We start from the raw sequence: 15,436 nt of genomic DNA on the forward strand, positions 1-15,436 counted from the left end.
TCTCTGATATAATGACCTAACAAATATACTTAAAGCTGCCTGAAATCATTCAGTACTAAAATGGGCTTTGGTCACAGTTTGTTTTTCAAGTTTAATGACAAATCTACACCAAATGCCAACTGATATTTATAATGAGTTACAATGTATAGTGCCATACAAAAATATTTTATCTTCTCATCAGTGTATCTTAGTATCAAAAGAGTAAGAAAAACAAACGAGGAATTGCTGTTTATTCTTGTCACAGTCACGGTTTTCCTATTTCTATGTCAGTCGCACTGTCTAGGCCATCTGACAGGTATCCACTGCCATAGCTTTTTACTCTGTTTTCAACCTTTGTGAGCCTTTTTTTCAGCTTCATTTGACTGGATTTGTATTCAGCCATGAGCCTGGCAAACCTCGTCTGCAGGTTGTCCAAGGAGGACTCCATTCTTTCCACTTTTTCTTCCAGGTCTTTTGGATCTGCTCCCGCTTTTGCTGCCTCTTCATCTATCAAATTATCCTTCATCAGAATCTGACGTCCCTTTTCTTCCAGAATCTTTTTGGCATCTGGATATTCAGTCAGGGCTTCCATCAGGTCAACTTTCGACAAGCAGAAGAGATCAGAGTAGCCTATGCTTCTTATGTTGGCTGTCCGTCTGTTGCCTGCCTTACTGCCCTTTATGTTCAAGATGCTGATTTCCCCAAAGTAACTACCATCGCTCAGGACCACGAACTGTGTTACCCCATCATTGGCTACAACTGCCAGCTTGCCTTCTTTGATGATATACATCTCTCTGCCAATGTCTCCCTTTCGGCAAATGTAATCTCCAGGGCTGTACACTTGAGGCTGTAGTTTGAGCACCAACTCAATCAAAAGGCCAGCTTCACAATCCGAAAAGATCCGGACTTTCTTCAGAGTGTCCAAGTGGACATTGATGGCGATTTCAGCCTTTAGTTTATCAGGTAGGTTTTTGAGGACTTCCTTCTCATCCACACTCTTCTTGTTGATCCATAGGTAGTCAAACCACTTGATGATCCTGGCCTCCAGATCTTTGCTCACTTTACGGAACTGCATGTACTGTTTGATGGAGTCAATTTTGGATTGGAACTCAGCTCGAGAGGCATTCATGTTTGAGATCATGGAGCCCACATTACCAACGATGGTAGCAAAGATGAGAACTCCCACCAAGAAGTCAATTACCACAAACAGATACTCTTCGTCCTTGACTGGAGGAGGGGTTTCTCCTATGGTAGTCAAGGTCAAAGTGGACCAGTAAAGGCAGTAGATGTATTTTCTGCTAAGCCGCCCATATTCAGGATGGGAAATGTTTGGATAGACCCAGGTGTCAATGCCAAACCCAATCGATTTTGAAATAGCATAATAAATGCAGCCATTCCAGTGAATAATGATGAGGATATATAAAACGAGATTTCCAATCCGAAATATATTAGGGTAATTTGTTCTGGTTTCTGTGCGATCAAAATATTCAAACATTCGGCTAAAGCGGAAGAGACGATTAAATCTCACCTCCGGGTAGTTAAATCCCAACCAAATGTACGCTAAATCTGTTGGTAAAAGGGAGAGCGTGTCCAGTTTAAACTGTGGCATCCTTATGTAATTCTCCCTCAATTTCTTTGCATCTTTAACAAGCAATCCTTGTTCAAGAAAACCTGGATAAAGAAGTGTAATGTTATTGAGCTGAACAACAGCCAAAACTTTAAAGCATAGGTTTCCAAACTAGCAGATCTGCAAGATCAAATCTTTCTGATATTTTCAATAATTTCTAACTTATTAACAGTTGATTTTTGCTACTATATTTCAATAAAACTAGTTCTCTGCAATAAAGCACAGTTTTCCTTTAAGTAACAGCTAAGTAGGACGAGGGTGCTTAAGAGTGTATTAATAGTTGTAAAAAATACTCCATATGGAAAAAATAAATGAAAAACCATTAGCCTGCACTGGAGAGTTGCTCTGAAATCTAACCTGAAAAACCGCTACAGGGATAATTTCACCTGTAACTAATAAAATTTAGAAGTGAAAATAAAATGTATCATAAGGTAATTGAAGAAATGGAAGCAAAGATGAGGACTCCCACCAGGAAATCAATTGCTACAAACAGAAACTCCTTGTTCTTGACTGGAGGAGGGGTTTCTCCAATGGTAATCAAGGTCAAAGTGGACCAGTAAAGGCAGAAAACGTATTTTCTGCTAAGGCGTCCATATTTAGGATGGGAAATGTTTGGAGAGAATGCTTAGATGTAATTGAAGAAATCTTTGTGAGTGTCAGTTTTATCATTTACTAGCATTCTTTCATTTTAACAAGAAAATCTTGGATTCAAGCCTCACTCCGGCGTATTATTTAGGCTGCTGAACATGGGAACATTGAATCACAGAATTGTTACAGAACAGAAGGAGGCCATTCGGCCCATCGTGTCTGCACCGGCTCTCTTTAGTGCCTTCCCCCTCCCCCCTTCCTATAACCCTGTACATGCTTCCTTTTCAATTGACTATCTAATTCCTTTTTGAATGCCTCCATTGAACCTGCCTCCACCGCACTCTCGAGGAATAGCAGTAGGCCATTCAGCCCCTCAGGCCTGTTGCACCATTCAACTACATCATGGCTGATCTGACATGATTTTTTCCTCACCCCACCCTACTGAACGCCTAGCAACATGCCCTTTATGTACTGACAACTTGGTTGAACTATTAAACTTAAGGCTGACTCTGGGCATCACCCTAGCCTAATTCCAGGTCTGCACACACATCGGAAAATCGGCCTTCAGATCTCAACAGAACTGTCTGGTTAGACATGGGACCATTCAATGGTTACCAGGAGGGAATAATCAATCAACTGTATCTCTAGCTGAGAGCATCATGGGCAGAGGACAAGTTACAAACCTATCCTCTTCACCTTGGAATGAGGCATAGCATTGGAAGAGGGTAGCCGAAGAGCAGGAGCCGATGTTATAAAACTGTAAAATGTAAGCACACAGTTCATGAAAAAAGGCTTGCTTACCCGTTCGGAATCTTACAACTGAATCCATAATGTAGATTGCATCCGATATGTAATCCAGCACTAGCCACAGAGCAAGATTTTTTATTTGAAGTTCATCAAAACAGGCCCTAAAATACAAAATGCAACTTTAAATTTGACAATAAAGTAGCATATGCATTGATAGTTACTGTGAAGCAGTGCAGTGTAGTGTCAGCTGTATCTGAAAGATTGATATTATGTATACAAAGTTAGAATGGAGAAAAGCAGCTAATAACTGTCATTTTTTTAAAGGAAGAACTACAATGTAAGGAATAATGCCAATTCAACACAATCTATTGAATCTACTTTAAGCCTGTATGTCCAAGGTGTGAGGTGACACAGTGGGTTAATGCGCTTTTCTTTTAATCCTGGGATCTTGATTCACATTCAACCTAGGCTGGTCAGAGGAATGTTTCCTCCAGCTGGGTTTGAAGTACGCTAGGTAAAATGAACTTGGCTACTTTCAAGTTAGTTCCAGTTGACGTCGGTACAAAGCACTAAATATCACCTTCTTGTTACCAAATAGTCCAAAAAAGTTTTCAAAGTATTCATAGAAACACATAGGGTAGATAGAGAAACTATTTCTGTTGGTTGGGGAATCTAGGACTAGGGGGACATAGCCTAAAAATTGCAGTTGGACCCTTCAGGAGTAAAGTTGGAAAACACTTATACATGCAAAAGATGGTAGAGGTTTAGAACCCTCTTCCATAAATTGCAGTTGATGCTGGATCAATGGTTAATTTTAAATCTGAGATTGATAAATGTTTGTTAACCAAAAGTACTGATGGATATGGAGCAATGGCAGGTATAGGGAATTAGATTACAATGAACTCAGCCATGAGTTCATTGAATAGTGGAACAGGCTCGAGGTGCTAAATGGCCTACTCCTATTCCTGTGTTCCTATGCCTCAGTTTGCATGGGAAGGTCACACCGAGGGGTAGAAATAGGAATGTAGCTGGAGGCCTGAGAGGCTTCTGGCTGCCGGTATTGGGGCCTCCTGCTGCTCTCCAACAAGGAGGGAAATTTTGGATACTTGGCTGCTTTTCCCTTTGGCCTGACCCTAAGGCTTTCATTAACCCTCTGATCCATGTAAGGTCCTGGATAAAGTCCCATGTTTCTTTGGACGCTGTCTAACAAGCGACATGAGAGGGAAGCAAGGCAGAAGGCCGAGTACTCCTCCTCCTGCCCCATAGTAATGATTGTGCTCCGCTGCTTATTCAAATAATGGTACTGTCCTGCCAGGAATTCTATCCTTTAAGTTGATCCTTTTTTCTGCTGTTTTTGTAATTGTGTTTCCTCTCAAGATACATGCAAATAAAAGAGTGTCAGCTACCACCAACCACTCAACAACAAAAGTTGCACTTGTATTAACCTTTAATATAGAAAAACTCCCAAGTGCTTTACTGAAGCCTAAACAAGAAGTGAATACTGAGACAATGGTGGGGTGGCCAAAGCTTAGTCGAAATGATAGGTTTTAAGAAGGGTTGTACAGGAGTAGAGGGATGTGACAAGGAAGTGGGGTTTAGGGAGAGAATTCCAGAGTATGGCAGCTAGGTGATTGAGGAATGACTGCCAATGGTGAGGTGAAGGGAGGAATGCTCACAAGAGGAACAGGGGTGTTGCAGAGAAAGAGAGGGACAAGTCTATGAAGGCATTTAAACACAAGGATGAGAATCTTAAATTGGAGGCATTGGGGGTCTGGGAGCCTATGTACATCAGCAGCATGGGGTGATGGGTAAACAGGACTTCGTGTGGGATAGAAAGCAGACAGCAGAGATTTAGATCAGTGGAAGTTTACAGAGGATGGAAGGCTGATTAAAATAGTAATTCTGGTGGGAACAAATGTGTGGATGAGGGTTTCAGTGGCAGATGAACTGAGTTAGGAGCAGAGATGGGCAATGTTTAGGACATAGCAGTAGGCTATGGTTGGTAGCTCTGCTCAGGGTCAAATAAGATGTCTAGGTTGTGAACAGTGTGGTTCATCTTGAGATATTGGACAGGGAAAGGGATGAAATTAATGGTAAGGGTATGGAATCTGTGGCAGAGCCAAAGAGAATGAGCTGAATTTTATCTAAACTCACCCACACGCAGCTGGTAGGCTAGTAGTGGGCTGCCGGGAACCCATTTGCAATTGAAGCAGGCTTTGCAGTGGTTCTTAAAGTCAGCATGGCATTAAAATCCAGCGTCTGGGTTTCCTGGCCAGAGAGGGCAGGTGGGATGACACACTGACTCGGTCAAAGGAAGGATTTCGAGTTAAAAGGACCTGGGCAGGGGTCAGAATCGTTGAACTCTACATTGATTCCTGTGGCTGCAGAAGCCACAGGAATGGAGAGGAGACCTAGGAAGGCAGTCCTCTGGGTCTCAGACTCTTTCCTGGATGTCCTGCTGCAGGATCTGAGGGACTGAGTGAAGTGATGTTTGCAAGGATGAGAGGAAGAGGCCAATGTCTCAAACCAAGCAAGTGTGCATGGAAGAAGCCAAGGAAGTGAGCAGCCGGAGTGTGGTCCCTCCAACCTGAAGAGAATGCTGTAAGAGGTTCAAGGATCTCGGAGGCATGGCAGCTGAGGGGCATAACACTTTCAGGTGCCAAACCCTCACACTCTGACTTCCCCATCATCCTCCTGCACAACACTGCTCGGACCAACTGCACCTTGCAGCTCCACTCTAAAGACAGTCAGGCCTCCAAGGGCTGCCAGCAAGATAGAGATAGAAATTTATACATTGCATTCATTCCTGCTTAGTGATATGCTAATCCTCACCAATTATACCATTATGTATACCTGTTTATAAATCTGGGCACATATATCAAAATGTCTTACCAGGCAACCATGCCCCTTTTAATCTAATCTTTTTTTTCCATCTTATAGTCAAGTTGTAATTGATTGCTATGTTAATCTTAAACCTACCTGCACACCAGCAAACACCAGTTGTACAGTACGGGCACTGCAATAATGGAAAGCCATCTATAGTAAAGATTTTCTGCAGGGTCAATGACGTACACATCTTTCTTCCTGGGAACCAAAACAGGATATGTCACAACAGATACTTTCAGCAGAAAATTTTATTCTAGTTAAATTCACTCGATGGAGTTCTTGCATCATGACCAATGTCTTCCATTTCAGTCTCATTATACAAATTGCTGTGTTGTTGAAATTATCAAAATTTCTAGAAATCAAGACAAATAACACTGCCAATATTCATTTAAAAATATTCCATGTAAAATTGATGTTAAGATATTTACTGATATACAAATTCAAAACTCACGACAAACTATTTGCCTGGTTAGTTACAATACACAGTTTGCTTAATAATAAATATTAAACTCAACAAGATATATTCTGTTGTCCATAATAATCCATCAACTATAAGCTTTATGTACACTACGCCATTCAAAACTGGAAGAACCAACTTCACAGTGTATGTCACACATTTCAACAACAGAAGAAACAACTGTATGCCAATTTACACTCACAATCTACAAGTCCAAACAGATCAGCTAAAAATGTTGTCACATTAAGCTCATAACTATTGAACTGTAGCAACAACATTCTTCTAAATAAATGAGAAACATAACAAAAGTATGATACTTAGCCTTATCATGTCTCCTGTAAATATCCCAAAGTGCTTAGGCTAAGAGTTTCCACTTTGACCTCAATCAGCAATCTGGGCACAAATTACACTCAAAATTGTGCTCATTTTGGGAACTGAATTTTTTGCTGAAGTTTTGGTTCAAACTCATTTGCATATTGCCAAAGGTAAACTCTTGCATGAGCCAGCACAATTGGACACTGATTCACAATGTAGTTTTTAAAAAAGGTTTTGCATGAAAAATAATCCTTTCTTTATTTAGGTGTAGTAATCTGCTGCAGTTTTATTAATGCAGCTGAAACTGGGTTTATCAAAAACTAAGTATTTCTAATCAGTGTCTAGTCCTCCACCTGAGAGTAACCCAGTTTTAAATAATTGTAAATGACTTTAAAAAAAAACTATGCATAACCATTTACTAGCTTCATTGATGTATGGTAGTCAGTCTCTGAGTAAATTGCACCTAAAAAAGGCTTAATTTTAGAAGCCTCCTCATAGGCCTTCAAATAGTGGAACTCACCATGGTGATTAATTCAATCTGGGGGCGTGGCCAGCTTTGTGGGCAGGGCCAGTTTCCAGTATGATTTTTTTTTGCACTAGTTTTGAAACAACCTCAGAAACCCGATTTTGTGCTGGGCATATTTTGCATTTGAAATTCCTCAATCTTGGGTGCTGATTTGGCAAATTACGCTGAAAAAAAAGTGCAACCTAAAAGAAACTCCAGGTTGTTTGTCTACAATGAAGTGCAGTTAGTGTTGTAATATGGATGAACATGGCAGCCACTTTAGACACAACAAGACCACAAAAAACTGTATTATATTAATCTGTTTTAAAAGGAAAAGGAAAGGAAGGTGTTGTCCATTGAGGGAGTGAAGTTGGCTGGACACCAGAAGAACTCCCCTTCTTCAGAAAGTATGACGGGATTTTTAATCTCTACCTGAACCACTGAAACAGGCAGAAACGGTTCTTGGTTTAGTATCACATCCAAACGGTGGCACCTCCAACAATATTGCATTGGAATGTTGGCATAGATTTATGTTCTTGAATCTTGGCTTAGACCTTGAAGCCAGAACCTTCTGATGTAGGGCCAACAGTGATAGCTCATGCTTAATACAATGTAATAAGTAATTAAAATTAAATCATCAGCTGACATAAACATAGTATTAGTACTTTTAGGATACCATGAGCCTGCCTTCTGTAAAAGAGTTTGGCTGGGATTTTCTACTTCTACAATCACCTACACACAATTTTCTGTCCATGAAAGCAAATGGGTGTAAAATCATAGCTGGCAAGCACAGAAGCAGAAAATCTGCATCATTACGTCTTGTTGCATTCCTGCTTGCAGTTAGCGCAGGATAATGCAATCACTGAAAGTGTAATAAAAGGCATTTCATGGAAACAATTATAGTGACCAGACCAGGCAGGCTGATATGTAAGGGAACCTGAATACAAAGAATTTAAGAACAATTGTGTACCAATGTTATTTCTTTTTATTTTCAATACTTACTCTTCCTTTTTCTCATCTTTTTTCCCTTCCTTTTTCTCATCTTTCTTTTCTTCCACCTTGCTGCATGATGAACATCAATATTTAACAGCACATCAAAGAGGCTATTACTGAGGACCACGGGTAAAAAGGACTGGCCAATAAAATAGCCCAATCACAAATAAGATCCATTTATTTAGACCAGCTACAAGCGGACTATCTTAATACAGTTTATTACTTCTTGTTTACATGTGGTTAATTGGGTAATCACTTAATTTTTGTGCCAGTACAAATTCACAATTGGCTATGCATATTAGTTCACCCAGTTTTTCATATTATAATTTAATGTTGAAATATTTTGATGGTTATTAGGATGTTTAGGTCCCAGGTATGCCAAACATTCTGATCTATTCTAGGAATCGTGCAATCAGTTTGCTCAACTCTAGGCTGCTGGGAAGTGTTACGAGATTGCTTCTATTTCTTTTATAATATATGTGTTAAGGACTTATATTTAAATTATGGAAACCGATTCATCGGGAATGTTGAAGAGATGTTGAACTTTGTGGGGGGGGGGGGTTTAAAAAAGAAGTTACCAGAAGTTTTGGACTGATCTTCAACTGCAGTTACTGGAAGGCACCTGTTTTCAAATAACCCAGCAGGGGTTGTTTTTGACTCAGAGAGATGTATACGAAGAAGTGACAAGCCAAGATTTCTGGTTGTCAGGAAGCTTGTTTTGGGGAAAGTTTTAGTTTTAATTTGAACTGTTTAAAAAAGCCAGTTTGCTATTGACCTGCCAGCAGAAGATAGCTCATGTCTTTCTCTTGAAAAGAAACCCTGTTTCCAGTGTAGCAATTACCTGTTTCCTCCTATATTTAAAAATAAATCCTGCATCTTTGAAGACATCTTGCATCAAATGTGTGGGATCTAAAACCTTGTTGCTACACTCCTGCTGTAAGACCTAATTTTCAGCTTCTGTAGCTGCATCTCTTGAAAAGCCTACCCAAACTGATCTTCAACATACACTGGAAGGAACTTTTCTGGGAAGATCCTAGGTGACAGCCACCTATTCACATTTGGGACACCTAACCAACACAAAGGCTGAAAAGAAGGTATGGAAAGATGTCCTAAGTTTTTTTTTATTCCTTCTATTTCTTTGTAACAGCTGTAAACAAAAATCCCTTTTTTTCCCGGTTAACCGGTTGTGTATATATGTGTGTATGTGTGTATGGGCTAGGATAAATAAGGGGCGTTAATATTTCAATTTGTGTGTATGTTTAACTTCATTATTGGTTAAAATTTGGTTTATAATAAACTGATAATTTTTTATTAAAGAAACTTGGTTGGTGTGCTTTATTCCGGGGAAAAATTGAGTAGATGATTGACTGTTTCAATAAGTGGGAAAATTTAAATATATGTTTTGACCTGTGGAGAAGTGAGACTGAATTAACAGTGCACTCTTCCTGCCTCGGTTGTAACAGAAATGAGAGTGAGTGTTTCACAGAGCTAGGATACTCATGCGAAACTGCAAAGAAGCTTATATTATCTATCTTTTTTTAATTCATTCTGGATGCGGGCTTTGCTGGCAAGGCCAATATTTATTGTCCATTCCTAGTTGCGTTGAGAAGGCGGTGATACAACTGGATGGCTTGTTTGGTCACTTCAGAGGGCAAGTTAGAAGTCAACCACATTGGTGTGGGACTGGAGCCACAAATAGAACAGACCAGGTAAGGACAGAAAGTTTCTATCCTTAGAGTGAACTAATTGGGTTTTTAGAGCAATCTCACAGCTTTATAACCAGTATCACTTTCATTGATACCAGCTTTTTAAGTGCTTCTACATCATGGCTCGCATTCCCTAGATTTCAGTCTTTGCTTCTGAATTATTAATTCATAACATAACCACTACACTACTGTACCTTCTACCATCACCTATCCTATCCTTATGCTGGGGTATGCCTCCTGCTGCTAAACAAGAAACAGCACTGCCACTTGCATTTGTGAAGACATCCACTCAATTAAAAGGGCAACACTTGAAAGAGAAAGAACTCAGAGATGGGGAATAATGTCAAAAATGAAATATTCTGATAGCAAGGAGCTTAGAAGTATACTAACAACAAAATGGGTGCTGCCAGAGCAGAACATTTCGGATACTGAGTCTCAGAGAGTCACCTGTTGCTCACAGCCACTTAGGAACTCCCTTCCTAACAGCACTGTTGGTGTACCTACACTCCAAGGACAGCAGCGGTTTAAGAAGGTAGTTCACCAAATGGTTATGTAGCCCAGACTTGTGCCTGTGGCTGCAGAAACAATCCAATGGTAAGGAATGTGGAATGGCAAAAGACAATATTTTGATGGTATAATTGGCCACAACAATTGTTTTATCATTACACATTATAGGCTGAAATTTATACTTCAGCTGGCGTAATTAGTGGTGCGTGTAAACAATGGAGGCCCACATGTGCAGGCCACACTTCAAGGAGCCGCGATATTAAGAGAGCGGCTCATTTAAATAGCCGGGGCAGACCGTCCACCCTGATGATGTGGAGGGGGCAGGTGGTCCTTCTCCGGCAATGGTGTCAGCCGCCTTAGCGCAGACGCTGACGCCATTTTTAAAGGGCTCCGAGCCCTACATTTCTATTTAAATATTTAAAGAGATAGTGATTTTAAAAGATTAAATAAATTGATCGTGACCCTCTCCCACCACCCCCACCCCCCCACAATAACCATAGGATTAATTACCTGTCCTCTCCCCACACCAACACACTTATTTTGTGCACCTGACCTCCCCCCGCCCCCAGAGTTCGTAAACTTTAATCTTTACCCCTTCTCACCATCTCCCACACCAATGAAATCACTCTGACGTCGCTCGTGCACTCTTCCTCCCACTCTGCACTGAAAAACATACCTGCTACCCCTTCCCCACCAGTGTTCCGCCTCGGATCTCGAAGGCGCGGAATGCTGGCCACCAGCATCAATATCGCTCCAGGACGGATGGCAGGAGTGGGAAGATAATTTATTCCTTCATTTAAATTATTTTACATATGTAAATGTAGCTTCCGTTGCCGAGCAGCAGGGGGCTGCCACAAAGCCTCGCCACCGTCGGCAATATTGGGCTGGACCTTCCCGTTGTCAAAGCCCGTGGCGGGCCTCTGGCGGAGGCATTTTCCGGCCCCCTCCCCCCTCCCCCACTACCACGACCCCCGCATTGGTGTGTGGGGGGGGGTGGGGGGTCTGTAAAATTCAGCCCTATCTGTTGGCATATTGACAACATATAGAAGAAGCAATACTGAAGAGACATGGTTGTTGGACAGCAATCGAACCATTCCTAGTTTGGTCAGGAAATCTAACAAGATCATTTAAAATGAAATACAATGTTTTAATGTGGATTTTAGCTGACGTGTGTAAAAACACAGTTAGTTCATTATAAGGAAACCTAAAAAGGCAGCTGATTGCATAGCCAGTTGTGAAATCCGCAGGTCATGTCTAAAAGTCACACTTCACATAAACATATATATGAAAGAACAGAGAGGTGGCATTTGGGAGCATCTTAGGAAAGGGACTCTAAAGGAATGTTATTTTGCATTGACAAAAGTCAAATTTTATATATTATGCTTATTTCTTTGACTCTGTGTTTCTATAACAGTTACCACAACAGCATTATACTAGTAAGGTGATTACAACTGAATGCTGCATAGTAACTAAACTCTACAACAACCAATAAAAACTTCTGCAGGACACCCTGGTTATTTTCCCATCTCATTGTCATATTATTTATATTTTGTACTTCAATTCATTTCTTTTGGCATGTTAGTTTCTAATAAGAAATTAGAAAGATTTAGATGCATTGAATTGTTCATTTTAATTATGAATGGTTCTTCCTTGTGTTTTGTTATCATGACTTTACATCCTGTATGCAAAGTATGCCATCCTTGCTAATTAAGAACAGCCCTTTTCTAACTACTTTAACCTCCACAACCTCGCCAGGAGACATGTGTTTCAAAGCATGGTTCTGTGGTGAAAGCAACTGGGCAAATTAGTTTCATTACAGCTTGGTGAACCTACTGCCTAGGACACCTCCTCATTTAATCTGCAATACTGTCTAATAAGATGTTAATTTAGATGATATACACAGGGAGGTCTGCTCTAGAGAACACGGCTGTATAGTTTGACATTAATTTCTGGGCCTTACCCTTTCTCTTTATTTTCTGTATTCTTGTCATTTGCTTCAAGCTTTCCGTTCCTTCAAATTATGGACAATTCCAAATAAATAATATGGGAGTGAAAGATTCAAAATATCCCAATCAAACATCAAGGTTTCTGTTAATGACTTATTTGATTAATGCACAAATATAAGCTATCTAATCAGACAATCCAATCTTCTTATCTACTGCTACTTTAATTTAATAGAGGGTATGATCTAGCTTTGATAAACCAGAAATGGAAACCAAGTGTATCTTTTCAAAGGAGCATATTAATTAATTCCTCCATTATATAACTATTAGTCAAGCATAAAGTACCTTGGCATATTAATTGTGCATTTTTCAGGGTCAACTGAACTACTACAGGCTACTCTATGTTATTAGCAGGATTGGTTAGAAGCTCTAGTGGGGGTAGAATGAAATCTAACCAAGCTCCTTACCCTTCATCCTTGTTGTTGCAGTTGTTTACATTGAAATGTGCCGAGGACCACTGGCTGCCGTATTGCAAAATACAATTGTGACACAAAAAACATGAACTTGCTCTGGCACTGGAATATGGCATTAATACTGCAACAGACATTTCATTCAAATAGTTTACTTTCTACACTTTAGCTGACAACAGGAATGGAAAACCGTTACATCAACATTGATATTTAATTAAAAAACGACAAAAGCAACAAAAGAGAGTATTATAAAATGGTAAACGGCCAACTTTTGAGCAGGACAGCATAAGCAGCAGATGCTCTTAAAACCTCCCCAATATGGTAACAATGTCCTTTTGTTGTTCTTACATTACGTTAACACACTCCTGAAATGCAAATCACATTCTTGTAACAGTTTAAATATGGTGAATAATAAATCAAATTCAAAAAAATGCTGTTTCACAATATCAGACATAGAATCACACAACTAATAGTATTCTACATCCTACAATATGCACCTAGAGATTAAACAATATCTAATAGAAAATATATTAGTGTCCATTAAAAGTTATAATTAAGATTGAGATCCAGCAGTGTCAAATTCTCACACTAAAAATTCCATTTTAAGATAGGAAGACAGGAATGAGAGTAGACCATTCAGTTCCTGGAGCCTGTTCCACATTTCAAATAGATCATGGCTTAGCTGTATCATATTTCTATCTACCCACCTTGGTTTTGTAATCCTTAATACTCTTACCTAACCAAATCCATCAATCTTGGTTCTGAAATTTTCAATTGGCCTAGCCTAAACAGCTTTTTGGGGGAGAGAGTTTCGGATTTCCACTGCACGTTTGTGTGAAGAAGTGCTTCCTGACATCACCCCTAATGGCCTAGCTCTAACTTTAAGGTTATTCCCACTTCATTCTCGACTCCCCACCTCAGCAAATAGCTCCTCTCTGCTTAATCTATCAATTCATTTAATCATCTCAATTAGATCACCCCTTAATCTTCTATACTCAAGGGAATACAATCTTAGTCTATGCAACCTGTCCTCATAATTTAACCCTTTTAGCCCCAGTATCATTCTAGTGAATCTGCACTGCACCCCCTCCAAGGCCAATATATTCTTCCTGATGTGCAGTGTCCAGAACTGAATGCAGTATTCTAAATGGGGTCTAACCAGAACTTTTCCATGAGTCAAATCAGGCTGGTTGTATAACGGGTAGCTCATCTGATATTGCCTATTTTACACCATTGTTGAATGTTAAAATCACCTAGAATGGCCTTCCAAGTAGGGTAGTGGGGGCAAAAACTTTGGGAGCATTCAAGCAGCATTCAAATACTATAATGGGAGAGTGAGCAAGATGGTCTAATATCTTCCCTCATCTGTACTTATCTTTGTAATCATTGCCAATTGTATTCTTGTGCGTTGAACTTAAGGTAACGCATTACAGTAGGATAATCATCTAGGCACAACTCCAAAGAAATGAGAAGCAAAGTTCTGTTCTGTCCTCTTTAAGCCAGAAAATCCAATAAGCTTCCCCACAATTGTTTCTTCAGTTACACCCTTACAATGAGTGCAAGATAAAAATGAATGATCTTATCATTCACTTATGCTGTACCAAGAGGTGAGTTTCTTATTTAGCGGTAATCAGACTGTCAGTACAGCTAAACAGATAATTTAGGACTGAACAACATTGTATGGAACAAGTTTCCAACCTAACAAGCAATCATTTTTCCAATATATCAATTCCAAAATAGATAATGGGACCAATCAGACAGAAGGAAACAGGTGAAGAAAGTATTTTTAACTCTTCAGTAGATGCGAAAGAAGGTATAGGATGTTTATGGATGAGGTTATGTGCGACAGTTGGAATTAAGTTAATTTAGGCATCTAATCCTAATGAAAGTGTCATAAAAACCCCACCTGCCAAGAATGAGGCATATTAATTTCATCATATGAACATTAATTTTAAACTATTGCTGGAAGGAAGAGATGACTTGTTTAAAGAGATAAGCAGTGGCTGGAAAATATTTGCATACTGAGAGACAGTGCCTGGAGACAATAGAACAGCTCCCTGATCCAGTTAACCCAAATGGATCTTGATCACCAGACATTGAACGTGTAAGAAAGCCAGCATTCCAGGGTGTCTAGTAAGATGGAGAATCCACAAATGCAGGAGTTTATTAAAACAGCTAGTCACATGACTTGCTGCCCCAGGTTTTTATTTGAACTGCTCACAGCACAGTTTGGATCAATTGCAACTGAACTTGGACGAAGAGATCCTCTCTCCTGGCTAGCTCTCTCTCTCCAACGAATCTCTGGATCCACTGAAGCCACTTAAACCTCAAGCGAGAAAAGACTCCTACATCAAAACAAGTCTTAAAGCGTGCACTGGGCTCCAACGAAATGGCAAGACTTACCGGCAATCAAAGACTCTACATCAAACTCAAAGGACCGTAAATAAATCCCAGCTATTGCCTTCAACTTTTCCTCTTTATTCTTTCTACTTTTTCTGTCTCTATCTGGGTATGTGTGTTTCCCGCATATACATGCTAGTGTGGTTGTGTTGCGTATTCATAATCGTTAACCGAATTAGAGTTTAAGATTAATAAACTTCCACCTTTCTTGTTTACATCTTTGCCTTACAATTGGTAAGCAATGAGCAAGGATTCATTGAGGAAGAGCTATAACACAGTGTTTTTAGAATTAAACCCAGTTACGGTTAAACCA

The 15,436-nt window shown here is 39.8% G+C and overlaps 1 protein-coding gene across 1 annotated transcript in view; it reads right to left on the reverse strand.

Moving 5' to 3' along the window:
* Positions 1 to 244: 244 nt before the first annotated feature.
* cnga3a (cyclic nucleotide gated channel subunit alpha 3a) overlaps positions 245 to 15,436 on the reverse strand; it is a 54,444-nt gene continuing 39,252 nt past the window's right edge. Inside the window, exons 5-7 of the mRNA XM_068034401.1 lie at positions 5,921 to 6,025; positions 2,996 to 3,102; positions 245 to 1,650 (exon numbers count right to left, since the gene is read on the reverse strand). Of these exons, the coding sequence (XP_067890502.1) occupies positions 245 to 1,650; positions 2,996 to 3,102; positions 5,921 to 6,025 (1,618 nt within the window). The remainder of the gene's footprint in view (positions 1,651 to 2,995; positions 3,103 to 5,920; positions 6,026 to 15,436) is intronic.

The sequence above is a fragment of the Heterodontus francisci genome, chromosome 6 (assembly GCF_036365525.1).
Source record: "Heterodontus francisci isolate sHetFra1 chromosome 6, sHetFra1.hap1, whole genome shotgun sequence".
In the NCBI taxonomy this organism is placed as follows: Eukaryota; Metazoa; Chordata; class Chondrichthyes; order Heterodontiformes; family Heterodontidae; genus Heterodontus; species Heterodontus francisci.